General features: G+C 39.1%; 1 protein-coding gene across 1 annotated transcript in view; it reads left to right on the top strand.

Annotated features, from left to right (window-relative positions):
* slc16a10 (solute carrier family 16 member 10) overlaps nt 1–18503 on the top strand; it is a 78274-nt gene that overhangs the window by 40604 nt on the left and 19167 nt on the right. The window contains exons 2-3 of the mRNA XM_041805328.1: nt 10414–10558; nt 12627–13053. Of these exons, the coding sequence (XP_041661262.1) occupies nt 10414–10558; nt 12627–13053 (572 nt within the window). The remainder of the gene's footprint in view (nt 1–10413; nt 10559–12626; nt 13054–18503) is intronic.

Raw genomic sequence — 18503 nt, 5'->3', positions numbered from 1 at the left:
AAAATATTGAAAAAGAAATACAATCTTCCTTAAATACTTCTCATATTTACCAAAAATAAACAGATTTTTTTCTTTTAAAAATAAAGTCTAAGCTGTAAACTTCTCTTTTAAATCGCTCCATGTAGCATTTTTAAACAATCCAAATAGAGGAGGATGTTTCAGATGTTACTTCCGTATAGGAGTAGAGAGTGAAACAGACATTGCCTACTAGTTGATAGATCCTGGAAGGCAGTCTTATAAGGATAATGGAAGTCATAGTGGTTGGCAGATGTAGCTAGCCATCCACAATTAGCTACACTTGTGGTAGTCACTGCTATTGGCTTTCAGTACAACTTAAACCCTGCTGTAGCTACCGCCTCATTCTCCTTAAATGGTGCTGATTGGTCAGAGCTTGTCTCAGACCGCGCACAAAAGTTTCAGACTAAAGCTTGGCAGGATGGATCTGCTTGGTGACGGACATGGAGCTTTCTGCCAACAAGGTGGTTGCCTCCAACTGGAGCTGCAGTTAAGACAGAGCATTTATCTGATGTTGAAGGCCTTACAGAATAACAGAGTAGTAATTTTTGTGTAGATAGCCTTTCTTGTCTTCTAAGGTAATTCTTTTTTCACAGTCTGAACAGACACAACGACACATGCGCACATGTGCACACATTGTGTATGCAACATAAATGTGAGTCTGGGTTTGAAGTTGATGTAGTAGATCAGGGGTGTCAAACTCATGTTGACTCTGGGGCCATATTTGTTCTGATGAGAAGTCCTGAGGGCTGGACTATTTAGGCCAGGATAGTGAAAGTCAATCGCGGATGCTGAGTTTAGGCCTTACCTACGAGCCTAACAAGGTCAACATTTAAACATAAACTGTCAACCTCATTTTCACCATTAGTAAAATATAAAAAAATAAAAGTAACACTGATAATAAATATTTCTGAGATTAAAAAAAGTAAAAATGATAAGTTTAAAGGCTCAAAGACTGAGATAAAGTCAAACTTATTAGTTCAAAAGGTCAAACATGAAATTTAAAGGCAAAATTAATGTTTTTAAGAGGCAAATAAATGAAATAGAAAGTCAAAATCCCATGTTTAAAAGGTAATAATATGACTTACTATTTTGAATTGTGAATCTTGAAGGTCAAAACATTATAAAGTCAAAATCACAGATTTGAGTCAGAATTGTGAGATGCAAAATTGAAAATATGAAATGACAACATTAATTTCTTTTCTCACCTTCCTGGCTTTCTAATCTAACTTCTTTTACTCTTTACTTTTTCAGATTTTCATAAATTAACAAGGATATTTTAAATCATCAAGGTTAAGTTTACACGTTTACTGGAGGAAATCTGCAGACCTCATACTTGTGGGCCAGTTATAATAGAAAGATTGTATGATCTTGGCCAAATGCAGCTGTACCAGGATTTGGCCCCCGGGCCTTGAGTTTGACACCTGTGTAGTAAATGATTAGCATGGGAGGTTATTGAGTGGGGACAACAGTCTTAGTGGAGCAAGCCCTTCTCTGTTTTACAGTCTTTCTGTCTGAAAAGAAAGTTGTGGATCTAGTTCAAAAAAAGCTTCAGTTGGTTACAGAATCAAATTAAGTTCTTTCATCAAAAGTTAAGAAGTTGCATAGAGTAACTTGATTTGCAACTTGTCAGCTTGTGCTGAGTGAAGTAAATTCATTCATTTGATGATGAACATTTGTATTAAGATCCTGCTTTGGTCATTTAGCAGGTTGACTGTGCAAATCCCTAATGGGGTCTTATGAAATATTAATGCTACAATAACTATCAATGAGAAAATCTTGCAAGGCTCACTGACAAAGCACCAATATCACAGGACATTGATAGGAAATTATGAAATACGAGTAACTTTAAGGTCATGTTTAACTGACAGGAAAGGTCCAGAGGAAGAAGCAGTCAGCTGGACTAGAATCCTTCAGTCAGCATCTGGGTCAGCAGGATGGCTATAACGCAAAGCTCTGTGTTATTGTTATTATTTAATTTAATCTTCAGTCAACCAAGAAAACCTCATTAGGGTTAAGAATCTCTCTTTTAACTGTGTTCTGGCCAAGACAGACAGCAGAACTAACAAAGTTACAGATAGACATTTAGCAGCCATTCATACAAGCAAACATATTAAAGCAAAAGGACTCATGACAGAATTAAATACGCAAATTTGTAGAGAACAAAAACTTTATATGATGGAAATCTTTTAATGGCTGTGTCATGCCTGCATACTGAAAGAAGTAAGTAAACAGTTTAAGTACCTACAAGAAGGGACTGAGCTCAAAAATGGGCTCAATAAGGACCAGGTAATACATTTTTTAAAACCTGAAATCAATTACATTTAAGATTTTTAGTCTATACCTTGGGTCGAGTCACATCTTTTAAATCAAGTTAATGTTGCACAACCATCCATTGTCTAATCATGCATTGTGACTCAAATTAAATAGACATGTAGCACCTTTACCTGTTGGATTGAAAAAAAAAATCATTCTGCTGTCATCCTCCTAGACCTCTAGACCTTTTGCAGACATGTGACTATTATTACGACACTCATTACAGTGTACACTGGAAGAACTGCTGTTGAAATTAAGCCCAAAAGATACCAGTGCTGTCCACTACACTACCAAAATGGTTGCCCCCATTATCTTCTTTGAACAGAAAAACACCGGTGGCAGCCAGACACACCCACACACTTTACGCCACTTTTCTATTTCCAGCAGAGCTGACAAAGTTGTACTCAGATAACACTGCTGTTATGTTTATCTTGGCTGCTGTAGTAGCAGCTCTGTTTGAGAGCAGAGAAACAAAGATTTAGTGCCATCCTCCATTCTAGGTGTCGTAGGAGGCCTTGGCTGCTGGAGAAATACCACTACTCATCATTTTTTCACTGACCTGGCAAGGTTGGGAAGCAAACCCTGTGCCCTATGCTAGGGGCATAACTTGAGGTGCATCATATGACACCCAACGCCACTGAAGCACAAAAGTATTTTGCACTTGGGTCATGTTTTAAGTCATAATTATACATACAGTTCAGTATGGTACAATAATGTCACACTGTCATGGTGTGAAGTTGGTTTAAAGAATGCGGCTAAAGTAGCAGTGCTACTTGCAGGCCTTCAATCCTTTTTTGCTACGTCTACACAAACTGACACAACCTCTGGACAAAATTAGCCCTGTTTTGTAGATCAAAATAGTACGAAACCATGCTGTTCTTACAAGATGCTACGTTGCTATAGCTGTTAGCTATTGTTTATGTCAGTGTAAAGATCATTGTGGCAGCAAGGCAGTAGTCATTAAGAAGAACCACAGAGGCTAATAGTGCTAGGTGGCTATAATTCTGGTGCTGACAACAACGGGATCCAAATTTAACCATTTAATCATGTAATCATGTGCATCACTAGTCATAATATTATCATTAATGAGTGCTGATGTAGCCCATTCATTATTTCTGTGGCTATGGTAAAGAATCACAGAATGATTTGCAGGTATCTAATACTGATGTATCAATCCTTCTAAACTTTCCATGTACAAAATGTGCACTACACTGGGAAATGTGTGGACAGAAGTATTTATTACATAACATTATGATGTTTTTAATGCTGGTAAAATGATGCCTAGACAAAGGTCAGTGAAGTGTATCATGAGGTGTTCAAATGCCCTTTATGAAGCCAAGTATTATGTTTTTTCAGACTGGAGGTGAAATGTGTCTCGTCAGCATTATAAAGAAGATCTACCAGCTGTGTGAGAAGCAGATCTGCTCTCAGCTCCTTAGCTTTAGATTCTTAGTGTGTGTGGTTGACAGGAGGCAGAGTTTGGTGCAGTTTTTGTCCGCTGTAGGTTCAGTCATTGTGAGGTGACCGGGTTCAGGGCAGGGGGTTTCAAGCAAAGAATCTCTAACAAGGCAGACAGACGACTCAGGGCAACTCTGCCTCATCTGTCAGTGTCCACGCGGGGCCTGCGGCTAACTCTGTGTGTCACTGGGACAGAGAGGATTCTAATATTACATTTTCAATCTGGAATTCCTCCTTCTATGAAGCGTAAATGCTTTTAAATCAAGAGCCAACAGATGAAACCATAACAGCAATTTCCTGTTGTCCTTGAGGGATTCTCTTCTTTTCTTGTCCACTTCCATTTATTACATTATGCAGCTTAAAAGTGAGCTGATATCCCCTCAAATATGAGACCAGGCAGAGTGGACCCCAGTGAATCTGACCTTTTATCCTGACTTTAATGTCTGGTAAAGATCCTTAGTTTCTGACAGTGTGTGAACTCAAACAGGGAAACCAGAGCAGGGCACTGACCAAGAGGACGGAGACTAAATATAGGCTCCACGTCAGTATTTTCACATGTGGAAATATGAATATGTACTCTAGACTAAGGCTTATGTCTGCTCTGTGTCCAGCAAACATCTGTTGATCTTGGCTGCTTTGCTTTAACTCACTCAGTATTAAGAGGAACAAAGTCTGGTATTATGTTGTTGAGACAGAAAGCAGAAAACCACAGACTTTAAAACTTATCAATAAATTTTATTACAGCAGTGTGGGAAATAGAGACAGCAGCTCCAGAAGGTCTTAAAATGTAAAATATTTTTCAAGAGCTGGTTGAAATATTTGGTTTGAATAGAAAGTTTTTAAATATTTTCATGTATTTTCTTAAAAAATGTGAGGGTTGTGAGGATGCTTTGTACTGTCTTTGTGTGTCTTAATGCTACCAGTAGGTTCAATTTCCCCACAGTTCAAAGTACTGAAAAGGTTTCATGAATCTCAGACCATAAAGAAAACTAACTTTTGTTTTTATTTTATTTAAATCTCTCCAGTGCTGAATAGAAAGCCCTGAAAATATGCTGATTTTTCCTTTAATGCCTTGATTTATGACCAAATGTCTGCAACACTGATAACAACTCCAACAACCTCAGCTGCAGCTTTGTATGCATAGCTATAGAGTAGTGTGTGTTCTGACATTGGGACTTCAACACATCATTAATCAATCAATCTGTGTTTGCGTAGCCCTGGTTCAATGCAAATGGAAACCTCAAGCCCACAAAAGGGCCGATCCAGGCTGCACTCAGATGGAAACCTTGAGCAGATTCAGACTCATGCTGATTAGATGTCTGTGTAACTGTGTTGGGCTTATTGATAGGGACACGTTGGTATTATAAAACAAATGTTCAGGTTTTTAATACAACCCCAGTTCCAAAAAAAGTAGGGTCACTGTCTAAAGTATAAATAAAAAGAGAATGCAATGTTTGTCAAATCTTACAGACCAGTATTGTATTTACAAAAGAACATAAACAACAAATCAGATGTTGAAATTGAGACATTTTAACATTTAATGAAAAATATTACCTCATTTTGAATTTAAGGGCAGCAACATATCTCAAAAAAGTAAGGACAGAGCCATGTTTACCATGTTTAACAGGAGTCTGTAAACATCTGGGATGTGAGGTGTCCAGTTGGTGGAGGTTTGGGAGATGAATGTTGTCCCATTCTTGTCTGTCCCTGAAAGAGACATTGTCTGGATGGGAGTATATGTTGCTCTCTATCTAATTTCAGCATTCAAATTTCCTTCCCAGCTGGGAAAGCTGCAAATGCCTTAATGCAATCCCATACCATCAGACATGCAGGCTTTTGAACTGCAGGCTGATAACAAACTGGATAGTCCCTCTCCTCGCTAGTCTGCAGGACACGGCGTCCATGGTTTCGACAAATAATTTATTAATTTTTCAAATTTTCACGAATCAGCTCCTGATAAGTGTAAATGCTATCACATCATCCAGGCATTACTGGACATCACTAAGTCATTTTGGACATGCACTCTGGGGCGTAGTTAGGGATTTTGGGTCCCCATAAAGGATATTACAAAGGTAAGATTTAAAAAATCAAAGCAATATATTTTTGAACCATAATTTCCCCATTTATGAGCGATATTTTAAGGGCTGACAGCCTCAAGTCGATTGCTCGATTAATTGGTCAATGACCTCAATTGGTCGATCAATCGCACGTGCTCCTTTAATTTGATAAAATCCTTTTTTTTGCAGGGGTGAGAAGGGAGATGTCATGTGTTTAAATTTTTTCAGTTATCTAGTGTTACAAAATATAATTTACCAAACAAAAAAAAAAACTGACTATAACTATTCAGGTGTGTCTTGTTAATAGTTACGTTATAAAAGAAAAATGAATTATCAGGAGTCAGTTTTAAACAAAATTTTAAATAATAAATGTGCTGGGATCACTGATCACTAGTTCATATTGTTATATTTTCAGAAATCATATAAATATAAGAAGGTGCAGTATGGGTGTGAGTCAGTTATTTTTTAATTACAACGTAAGGTGGTTATACTGCAAAAACTGTAAGATTTTAACTTCATTTTGTGTTCATTTTGAATTTTGATCACCACCTAGATGCACTGACTACACTGTCAGTTTGATGTAGAAATAACATGAAGGTTTTTTTAATTTTGGTCCGTCCCACGACCAATAGATTAATTGATGATCTGGTGTGATTTTAGTCGACCAAGTTTTTCTTTGGTTGAATACAGCCCTAAATATTTTTGCTATGGTTAAACTGAATTTAAGTGCTGGACTACACCATTTGGACATTATTAAGGGAGGAGCAGAGTCCCCCCAGTATTTTGTTTTACTCTAGTTTATTCAAATTTGAGTCCATTGACCAATTCTTTCAGTTGCTTTTGAATAAATATTGACACTAGTTACTCTGAAAAAATAAATAAAAACACACTTTTCATTGCAGGCATCTTAAGCCCCCCCCCCATGTGGGCCCAGGTAATCACTACCTTTTTCCCCCCGTGCCATGCCCATGCATGCACTCCTGCATATTTTTTATATAAAGTATAGTTCAACAGCATATGTGAGTCTAAAATACAACCTTATAAAATACATCTCTTTGGCTTCATTTGGATCATTAATTAATACATTTCGAAAAAAACCACTTCACATTGGCTCTAGTTTCTTAAGAGGCACACATGTGGTAGTTCTCTTTGGTCTGTTTTCATTCGAGAGGAGCTGCTTATGTGGAGTTAGGATAAATGAAAGGTTAGCAGGCTGTTTTTACGTTCAGCTCCTACGCTGCATTATTACACCAGCTCCATGACGCAACAGGGCACTGTGAAGTACGTCTGACAACACGGGGGAATGAACTCAAACCGAGGTTTTACGTTACTCAAAAAATAAACAGACAACAAAAACACTCTCTGTTCTTCAGTTTCTCACACGTTTCTTCTCACCTTTCAGTGGAAGTGAGGAAAACATGCTCAGTGTTACACTTTCAGGTTTATCTATCCTGTCTAATCACTGTCAGCCATACCTGTGCTGTTACAGTATCTCTATGTGATAAGGGATTCCTTTGGTGTCCCTCAGCTAGTTGTTGCTACCAAAACATGTCACTCACTGTGAGCTTACCTGTCCTGTTTAGGGTCAAAGGGCACTGCAACAGGGCTTGTGCAATTTGTGTGCTTCTGTGTTCTGTCGTGTTGATTTTCACTCTTTTATCTGCATGTTTGTTTCTCTTCTTTGATAAAAGAAAAACCTGTAAACCACAAATTTTAATGCTTTTACTTTGTTTTTGTCTGACAAACATGAGTAGAGCCAGCTTTCTCTCTCAGATCATGAATAAGTCTGCCTATAAGTTTGTAACCTGTGTTCTTTTGTTTTCCAGCCTGCCACTACTTGACTCCAGAATAGCTTCTGTCTACATTGCTGTAAATGTGTCCAGTGCATCCTAATGTGTCCTGCTGCAGCATGTGACAGTGGTATTTAACCTTAGACTCACAGAGGACTGCTGACTAAGCATTAAGCAAACACTGCTGATGTTTCCTGTGGGCGACCTGATGGTCACAGTTTCAGCTGCACAAGTTTCTTAGAAGCAGATCAGGCTTAGAGTCAAACAATCATCATACTGTTTTTTTTTCTTAAACATTAAAAAATAACAAAAGATATTATAAGTGAACAGTTGGAAGTATATGAATAGGAAAACATTTGATTTTTTTATCAAAATTAAAAATTACATAATAGCTTACAGTGTAAAAACTCACTGAATGTCTAACTGGATAAAACACAACCTCTTCACTCCAGAGCCATGAGGATGCATGTGGGGGCCAGTACAGAAGTGGTTTAAACTAATATGGCACATCACTTCCAAAAGGGGTCTCTGACCAGTGTGTTCTGTAGGAATGTGCAGTAATAATGTATGCCAGGGTGTTTAAAGAAATAGCCACAGTAGTTTTTTTAATTACAGTCATAACGATAGTGCTGTGTAATTAGCGCAGGTTTTCAATAAATGCCTCAGGAACGTGGGTCTGTTTCCAAATCTCATGTGTGCACTACAGTTTTCTCTAAAATGTGCTCTGCTGGTTGCAGTTGAATTAGTGATAAAAATGATTTTTTGTTCTAAGAACTCTATGTGCTGCAGCAGCAACATCAGGTACAATTAAAACCATTTTAAAATGTTCAAACTTGTTTCAACCCTTTTCATGAGGTATGTAAACAAAGTTAGTTAATATTTTTTGGTTATATCAGACACTAAAGTAGTCTGCAACTTTACAAGCTTCCTGCATAATGATGTGGTGGCTGAAAAGCGCTCACCATTTTTGCACAACATGAAAATAAATAACATCAAGGGCCTACCTATATCTGTTTAAAAGCACACAAAACATGACTTCACATTCCTCAATCCTGTCTGATAACTTGGGATTGTTATTTCTCACATTACCTTTAAACAATGGAGGAAAACAGAGTGCACATCTCTGTGTTTTACAAATATATATGCCTTTCCATGTAATTTTGAAGCATAATTTCCCCATTCATGAGCAATATTTTACTATGGTTAAACTGAATTTACTTGCATTATTTCACAGTGCTGACTATACCATTTGGACATTTTTAAAGGAGGAGCAGAGGTCCCCCAGTATTTATTTTACTCTATTTGATACAAATTTCAGTCTGCTGACTGATTCATTTTGTTGCTTTTGATTCAATAATGACACTAATTACTAAAAAAGAATAGATAAAAACACACTTTTCATTGCGGGCTCCTTAAGGGCCCCTGCCAACTGTGGGTCAGGGTAATCAGCACCCCTTTGCCCGAAAAGAAAAAGAGGAATAAAGAGACAAATCTTGATTTGATTATCTGCCCTGGAGTAACTGAGTTTACTCGTGAAGCAAGAAAAGTTTGCTGCAACTTTAAACAGTATCACTTCCAGTGCCCCTTTGATAAATACCCTAATTTCTTTTCTGGAAGCACATGCACACTGGCAAAAGCTTGATGCATCTTATATAATGTGATGTTTAAAGACCTGTCGGTAAACAAACACACTACTGTACATAGACTCCACATCTTACCAACATTTCTTTCTTTTCTGTTTGTCGTGGCCGTCGCTCAGCGACTCTTCAAAGGTTGTTGTTGTTTACCTCAGTGTCATAGTTCCACCGCAGCAACAGTTTCGTCATTCTTCTTTCCTTTTGCCATCTCTTCTGGTAATGCTTCTGACGTTGTGTGTGCAGAGCGCAGAGCGTTTGATGAATCAAACCGTAGAAGGCAGAAAAAAAGAATTACACATATTGGACTTTCTGTCAGGAGGTCATGAGTCATCCCAGCTGTGGCCTTGATTGTTATTCATAGCGACACACTACACAAGACAAAATGATTGATTCTTAGGGCTGATGGGTCCTGAAACCTTAGACTGCTCGATCAGACTACAAACATGTCAATTACATGCAGCGAGACTAGTAAAAATCAATGAGATCAATACTCCTAATATTGGTAAGCAAACCTCTGCATGCTGTTCATAAAACACACACATTTCACACAGAATCACCGTCAAAATGTTTTCACACTTTAGACCTATTATTGGCAGCAGATTTTGGATTAAAAAAACAACTTAAAATCTGTTTTTTTTTTTAATCTTTATTACTTCACTTCAAATTTTTACTTTTTTGATTAAATAATATGAATTTAAATAAATGAATTCTGAAAATGATTGTATTGTTTAAAGTTTTTTAAAATGTACTAAAGACCTTACTTGTGGTTATTTTTTATTTGGTGTTTGACCAGCAGCAGTAAGAGCTGTCTGCTGTCCTGGTTCTTAGTCATTTCTGAGTCTTCTGAGGAAATTCTGTAGATGGTACAGTGCTTTCTACCCACTTAGGGTGTTGATATTACCTCTACGTGTTTTCCTTCCTGCCTGATTAATGTGTTTCCCCGCTGTTGCTGTTGTATTTGTATTCATGGTTACAAGAGCAACAGTGTATTGTTATCACCGCCATCTGTAGTATTAATATGACACAACAGCATCTTCCTGGAGATGCTTCTGTTTTCTGTTTAGGATGTGAAACTATGATCACTCAGAGGTTGTCACCCTACTGTCATTCACTGTTGTCCTCTCTCTGTGTCTCCTGCAGCATGGGTGGGCTCCCTCTCCATGGGCATGATCTTCTTCTGTTCCCCCATCGTCAGCGTCTTCACAGACGTCCTCGGCTGCAGAGTGACTGCGGTTGGCGGTGCTGCTGTCGGCCTGGTCGGCCTATTGGCCAGCTCCTTTGTAACGTAAGAAGTTCAGCTTTTCATTTCAAAGTGATGTCAACATACACAGCGTACAAAAGAGATGACACCTGCAACACTTATTAGATTTTCATTGTAAATCCAAGGCAGCAGATCCAGGTTATCATTATTCACTAGTGGGGAAGAGATAAACTGATCTGAATGGATAACAGATCTGTATGTCAGGGATCTGAGTGCATCGCCCATGGATCCCTGGATCAGCAGAGTAATTGGTTAATGGTTTAGTGAGGCTCAACTGCTTGTACTACTACTTGTCCTGCATGCTCTGGCTCTAGGTCAGTGTCTTCAGTCTTGCACAACTCACCTCGATCTGAATCATTTGGCTCAACTCTGGAAGAAGAGACTTTTTTTTTTTGGCCCCCAACCGCCTCTTCATTTGGTACCAGTCTGGCTTCATTAGATCAACAAAATGTAGCAAAGTTCTGACAAAACACTGGATTTATGCTGATATAAGGTATGCAGACATTTCTAAACTCATTTTAGCGAGTTCTGATAATAATACAAACCCTTTTTTATTGTGAAACAACACCGTGTGTGTCCAGTGCAAAGAGAGGCTGAGTCAGGCAGAGCTGAGAGAGGAGTGAGAGAGTAGACAGTCTAGTAGTTGTTTTATGTTAGTGTTTTATTCAAAATGTTCAGGTCTCCTTGATTGTGTAGCACCTAAAGCAACCACCTATACCTCATGGTACAGTTGTATATTTTTTAGATATTTAAGACTGATGTATGATTTTTACTGTTCATTGCTGATATGGCTGGCATAATGGCTGTGAAGAAATATGAAGTGTGAAGTTCATATCTGCTGATAGTTATTAAACTTCTTAAGCTCCTCTCTGCTAGCACCGATATCATCCCAATAGTACTGTGCATCTCCAGTTTATTTTATAAATAATACATTTAAAGACACTTATGAGTTTCATCTAATCAAACAGAACCAGACCAAACTCTTCTATATTTAAATGTAATGTCAGTGAATCAGATCCTAATCTGTGAATCATGCTTGCCTGTATTTCAAAGGAGAGATTTATACCCATCACACCTATCACGTTATAGTGTTCAGATTAAACGTCTGTGTACCTCCCATATGAACAGCAGATGGAGATTTCTTTCTAAGTAGGGTCTAAACTGTTCATATTTACGTGGAGACAATATCCTGATACTAAGCACCGCTCCTTTTAGCTTTCATTAGGACTCTGTTGGCAAGAGCTTCTTCACATCCTGTCGTTAATCATTTCCTGGAATCCCACATTGATCACATGTGAGGACACCCTTGTACAGAAATATCTGATCTAAAGTAAGCAGCTAGTGTTTCTCAAGCCTTTGCTCCATCATCACTTTTAGGTGCAATAATGACATAAACACATTGATTACTGCTTAAAAGTGACTGTCATCAGCACTTCAGAAACAGAGGGGAAGGCTGGCAGCTGACAAGGTGCAAGGTACGAAATAACCGGGGTTTCATTCTTGGCAGGTTAGACTCTTAAATATAACTGTTTACTATCCTGTAGTTACTTGGATCGTCAACACTAGATATCAAAAGTCTGTGATCTATGGAAGCCTTAAGAACACATACGGTAAATCCATACATTCTAGCATGTATCATGATATAATGTTTGTATCATACATTCATTCTCTAAGGATAACAAAGCTGCTTTTCCTGATAAATGTAGGTAATTCCTCAAGAAAAGACTAAAGTTCCCATCCTTATCTGGAAAACCTAGCATAATAAATTGTATTCATGCATAACCTTCCTCCTGTAATGATGAGCTTTTCAGACATGTTTGTTTGCCCTGTCCCTCTCTATGTTAAATCATCAATCACAAAAGATTAATATCTCCTTTTTGCTGCAGCTGTTGGGTGATGTAAACATGCCCCCTTCTGACAAGAGGGAAATTAAAATGCTGGTTCTGCAGCTCCATGCTGTGATTAATGGTAGCTGCTGCTATCTTAAGCTTTTTTTGCCCTCCAGGATGTTCATGTGACTGAAAGCCATAAATACATTCATGTCTATAGTGAGTAAAATGTTTGATTTACTTGTTTTTTCATCTCCCTTCAGGTCCCTGGGTCCCATGTACTTCACTTATGGCATCGTGTTTGCCTGCGGCTGCTCTTTTGCCTACCAGCCCAGCCTGGTCATCCTGGGACACTACTTCAAGAAGCGCCTTGGCCTGGTGAACGGCATCGTGACTGCTGGCAGCAGCATCTTCACCATCACTCTGCCTTTCCTTCTGTCGGGTCTACTGGAAAAGGTGGGCCTCCAGAACACCATGCGAGTCCTCTGCATCCTCATGTTTGTGCTGATGCTGGCCGGCTTCACCTACAGGCCCCTGCTACCTACTAAACCCACCACCACCCACACCAGCCGGTGTCCACCTATGAGCCAGATATTCAACGTCAACATCTGGAAATCTTTGGGATATCGTATCTGGGCCTTTGGTATCCCAGCAGCCCTTTATGGCTACTTTGTGCCTTACGTTCACCTGGTAAGTTTACGATTTCCTGCATACTTCTCTCATCGTCTGCTCTTTACACCTTCACATGTCACATTTGATGTTTGGTTTGTGTCACCCTACTCTGAAGGTTAAAGGTCAGCTGGGTTATGAACAGCAGCACTAAAATACAAACAGATTGCACAATGTGATGTCCCAGAGTTGTAATCCCATGTTTTGGATGTTAGGGAGGAAAAAGGTCAAGAGTTCATCTTCTAAGCTTCAAAAACACAGATATCAAAACACACTTGTAACTGGAGTTTTGTTTGTGAAAGATGAGATAGAGTCCAGCCAGAATCTTCCAGGGATGGGATGGAGTGTTACCAAGAGATGGTTTATGACTCTTCCTGCATACTTCAGTAAAAAGAATATTTATAATGAGGAATTCTCTTCTCATTGAAAGAGATAAGTACAAACAAGGATTTGTCAGGAGGCAGAAACATGGTGTGTCCTGTTTCTGTTAAATTGTGAGTTGTTATGGCTGAACAAAGAAAAGATGGATGATATCCAACCTCGAACATTTAAAAGGAAAAGGAAATCCAAACAAAGAAAAATATGCTGCTGCCTGTCTTGGCTTACGACACACTTGAAAGAGAGACTTGCAGGTGTCTTTCCTGGTTTAGTAAATATACAATAGCAGCCTGTGGTCCTTCTTTTATCAGCCTGCTGCAAATTTTAAGAACAAAATGAATTACCGCCCAGATTAGCATATGAACGATGCCTGACTGTACTGCACCCCTTAGTTTCAACACTAGACAGAGCTGCTGAGTAATTCCTTAAACTAATATTTAGGGTTTTTTTTCAGTTTAGCCAACAGCACAAATCTTAAACACTTTGACACCCAAAACAATAACAATATCTTGAATCATAACGCCATGATGAATAACAACAAAAGAATTTGGCAGTAATTAAGACAGATGACACTAACTTGTTCCTCCATCTGCATCATCTCTGCTAAGTTTGCTCTTATCTTTAGAGATGCACCAACTGTAATAATCAGGGCTAATGCTGGTGTTTAGAGTAACATCCAGCTGATGGAGGATGCTGATGCCAATAATTGTCATCACTCTTTTTGCTGCAACACTACTGCAAAGAAAACCTACAAAGCCAACCTACAAAGCCAACCATCTTTGACCTCAAAAACAGAGCAAAGTTTGGTTCTACAGGTCAAATCCTTCTGGCCTCCTCCAGGCCCATGCCCCATCTCTCCAAGTATCCTCCCAGCTGCCCATCTAAGACGCACACGGTTGCCCCCGGCATCTGGACCAGCCCATACTGGGCACTCAGTATGGAGTGAGCTGGATCAGGCCTGGGAAAGGGCATCAGGTGCCTGTTAAAGTTCAGCTGCTGTTCCTGTATCAAGCAGCTGACCCTTCCCATCCCTGCTCTCCTGAGCACATCAGGGTCAGACACATGGTTTTGCAAAAGATACCAAAAGATGCAAAGTTGTCACAGAGGATTCCAGCCTGTGCCTCTGGCTATCAGTCGATATCCAGGACTGAAAAGGGTACAGGAAGACCAGGAGGACCCAGGACCAAAAGACTTTAAATTTCATCCAAATGCTCAGATACTGGGAATGTCGCACCATCTTGATCAGCACCAGAAAACTCAGGCTGCAATAATTAATTGAATAAATTGATAATAATTGATTATAAAAAGTGTCATCGAAGATTTTTTTCATAGTACTGCAGATATAGCAGCTTGTATGTAGCTTGCATGCTACAAAAGTCTGTTTTGTCTTTTTAGAGCTGTACTTTCTTGATTTTCAGTGGACAATGAGGGAAAAATTGGCGATTGCAGCACTGCTCTAAAAGATGAACTGTTTTCACTTGAGAGCCCTGTGAGCATTGTGACAAAAACAGCTGATGCTAAAGACATTTTTGCACTTAGGATGCCACTTTGAAAATGCTGGACTTCCTTGGTTTTGTATTTAAAATGGGCACTTGCAGTGCAAACAACGATGACTGTGCAAACAGGCCCTTTTCGTTGCTATTTGGAGACGAAAGCAGGACTGAGAGTTTTTCTGATGGAATCCAAGAATTTCAGAAAATTCATGATGACGAAGCCTAAAAGGGGTGAGACTTATTGCACAACAAAGATGTTCACAGAGGATGTGAATTTATAAGAACAGATCCTTTTGATGTTTATAAAAAAGGTTTGGCAATTTCACTACAGAAAGAAAACGGCGACCATCAATCAACAATCATTACTTTATAATCTAGCTAAATGGCATTTAAGAATTGTGACATAATCTTATCAGGAAGGCAGATGTCCCAGCCCTTATACTTCACAGATGGATATGATTTTAAACTATATTTCTGTAGATATCTAACTGAAACAGCAGGGACTCTTAATTCTGACTTGGCGTTAGTGTTTGCATGATAAAAACTTCAGCTGCTATCGTGGCTTTATCCCACAAACACTACGTCACAGCAGCATGTGTCCACATGAGAAACTTCAGCTGTGTGGTCCTGATGAATGAAACCAAATAAACCAGGAAGACTCGGTCTGCAGCTCTCGTTTCAGTCAAGACACGGTTCTGTAAACAGGTGTCCCTTTCCCTGAGTCTGCCTTTATTTCGGCTACAGGATGAGAAATATGATTTTGGAGAAAACATCTTGGCAGGACAGCAGAGAAGAGTTTGGAGGATGTGGACGGACTCATGAGGTGTGTGTTTATTTGGACACGATGACTCTGTTATTGGAGGGAGATCAGTCTGTGCCGGGGATCCCTGCCTGTGTTTTCCTAACACTTCTCCAGTGTCTGCTACTCAGACTGGGACACTGCAGGGGCCGGCTGCAGCCTCAGCATCGACCCTGTTGTTAAAGTACCAGCAGCATCAGTCCTTCTCTAGACAGAAAGCCCAAACACAGCCACCCTCGTTCTTAGGCTGGGCAGTATTTCAAGTATTTAAGATTCATCAGTTTAATTTTAAATGAGATAATAGCAAGATAATGTTGTTTAAATCAGTGTATTTTATGTTGATTAAAAAACAACTACAAAGAAATAGATGCATGGCCTAATGCTCAGTAGGATCCACAAACAGTTACATATATTTGACCACAAGATAATCTGCTTTAGAGGTTTGGTCTAAATGGGTTTATTCCATTTATTCAATTTACTCTAGAAACTTTCACATTTTAGTATTAATTAAATGAAATTGATACCTGTTTGATACAATAGTTACAAAATATAAGTACTAAATGTCCAATATTGGACAATATTCCTTGAACTGCCCCCCTGGTGAAAAATAACCTTTTTTAAATTGGATTTATTGCTGTGATTATCAAACCTTTCAGACAAAATCCTGCACACCATCTAATTTGCACAAATACCTTGGCAAAATAAAAAAAAAATGTGTAAAACTGCCAAGAAGTCTTGGCAACGGGGGCACAGATGGCCTTAGGTCAAACTCAATGTATGCAGGCGACCATTCCGGCCCAGGTCTGTCTCCATCTTGTGGTTTCCTTCCCTCACATCTCTCCCCAATAATTACTGTAATGGAGATTTAAACATTTTGAAACACATGATTTTTATGCTAATCCATAAGGTTTATGTCCACAGCTGCAGATTTTTGCGGCGCAATGCAGCCATGACCCTAGTTCAGAGCGCTTCTCACCAGTTTTTATTGTTGCTTGGTTACGAAAGTAGACTTCTGTTTGCCTTGGTAGTATCTGTAGCATCCTTTTATAAATAGATCCCTTGTTAAGTGAGTATCACCAAGAAAACATGACACAATGTAAAAGAATCCTGTCCTGATAAAGGCAGCGGCTGTAAGCCTGAAAACTTTACCCCTGAAAATACTGGCTTCTCTTCCACCACTATCAACTCTCATTATCTTGTTTCTGATTGGCTATTGAGAGAGAAGTGACATTAAAGAGCATGACGCTGTTTCAAAAGTTGAACTGTTTTCATCTGCAAGTGTTGTGAGTGCAAGTCAAGATGCTGCATACTTATAAAGCGCTATGGCATTGGCTTTGAATTGATAACGAGTGTTACCGTCACACAAACTAGCACAGGTTTGCTTAGCAAACCTGAAGAAGCTACAGGCGAAACACATTGTTCAGTCATAGTACAGTCTAAAAAAATTCTTCTTGAGTTTGCAGCAGATTAGTTCTCTATGTTGGCTTTGCTCCTGCTACCGACCGCTACCTGAGAACCTGGGGTGTGCATGTGGATTTCTGTGTCTTGACATCTTATGATTGATGCAGCGCAATGCAGCATATCTTCCCCCATCGCCCTTTTTTTATTTTCCATCTTCATCGCACATTTTGAGAAAGAAATGGGGAGATGAGAAGGCATCAGGAGTGTCTGATAGAAAGATGTTCTTCATTTTCTTTCACTTTTTTACTCAACAGAGCTTGTTGTTTGTTTTATAAAGCTTGGTAGTTACATCATAATTTTTCAATTTCATATCTACGTTTGACATATGTAATGCTCTGACTTCTATGGCAAAACCAGGCTTGACATACAAAGTACCAAACTTCCAATTGTCTGTGTTCAAAATTAAAGTGCTATATGTCACATAATTTACGTGGGGAGCCCAAACATCATGGGAAAGATAAATACATTTTTAATTGAGGCAGTGTGGACAGTCAGCCAGCACTGCTGTACAACACAACACAATGTCTAACACTCACATGCTATTATTGTGTTGTTTTGTGTATTGTCCCTGAAACAGGTAAACTTAATAAACTACACTAAGAGTGTAGCAATTTCTGATAGGCTTAATATACAGAAATGCCGCCAATGTTCATGCACAGTTTAGACAGTGTGTAGGAGTTTGTCTGCACTATCTGCACTCATACCAAAGTTTATAGTTCAGGTAACGTGATGATCATTTAGTTCTTTGAAGAAAAACATATTGAGGTATATTTGCGTATCGCCATTAAACTAAAATGTATGCAGATATTATTTTGCTCCATATCACTCAGCCCCACCTCCGTCCTTTGCCGTGGCCCTGTGGCCACACAGGAAAACAGAAAACAGAAAGAAAGCATGACTCAAACTCAAGCCCGTTGTTTCAGGAAGGGGGTCTTATCAGGCCTTGAAAGCATTTTTATTTTAGTTTCTGTGTACGTGAGTCTTGTGTGTATAAAACAGTAAAAAAGGCCCCCTTTAAGGGCCCCACTATCACAGCTCTGTGTGTTTTAGTTTCCACATTGAGCTGTGAGCATCAGAGGGCTGAGAGAGTAAAGTTCACTCACATGCACACACTTTAGAAGTATTGCTGATAGGTGATAAGATGCAGGTCTGCAGGTATGGCTCTGTTTGCAGGCTGATATCAGGTGTGTTCTTCTCAAGGGCAGAGTAGTACAGGAATATGAATTCACCCTCTCTGCTTACTTTGCATAAAGACCCCAATACAGTCCTTACAGAGCAAAAGCAGCATTCAGATTGGTACTTTTCATTGGCAAGAAACCTCTGTTTCAAAACTGGCCTGT

This window comes from Cheilinus undulatus, linkage group 14 (assembly GCF_018320785.1).
Source record: "Cheilinus undulatus linkage group 14, ASM1832078v1, whole genome shotgun sequence".
Lineage (NCBI taxonomy): Eukaryota > Metazoa > Chordata > Actinopteri > Labriformes > Labridae > Cheilinus > Cheilinus undulatus.
This window is presented reverse-complemented; position numbering and strand designations above follow the sequence as displayed.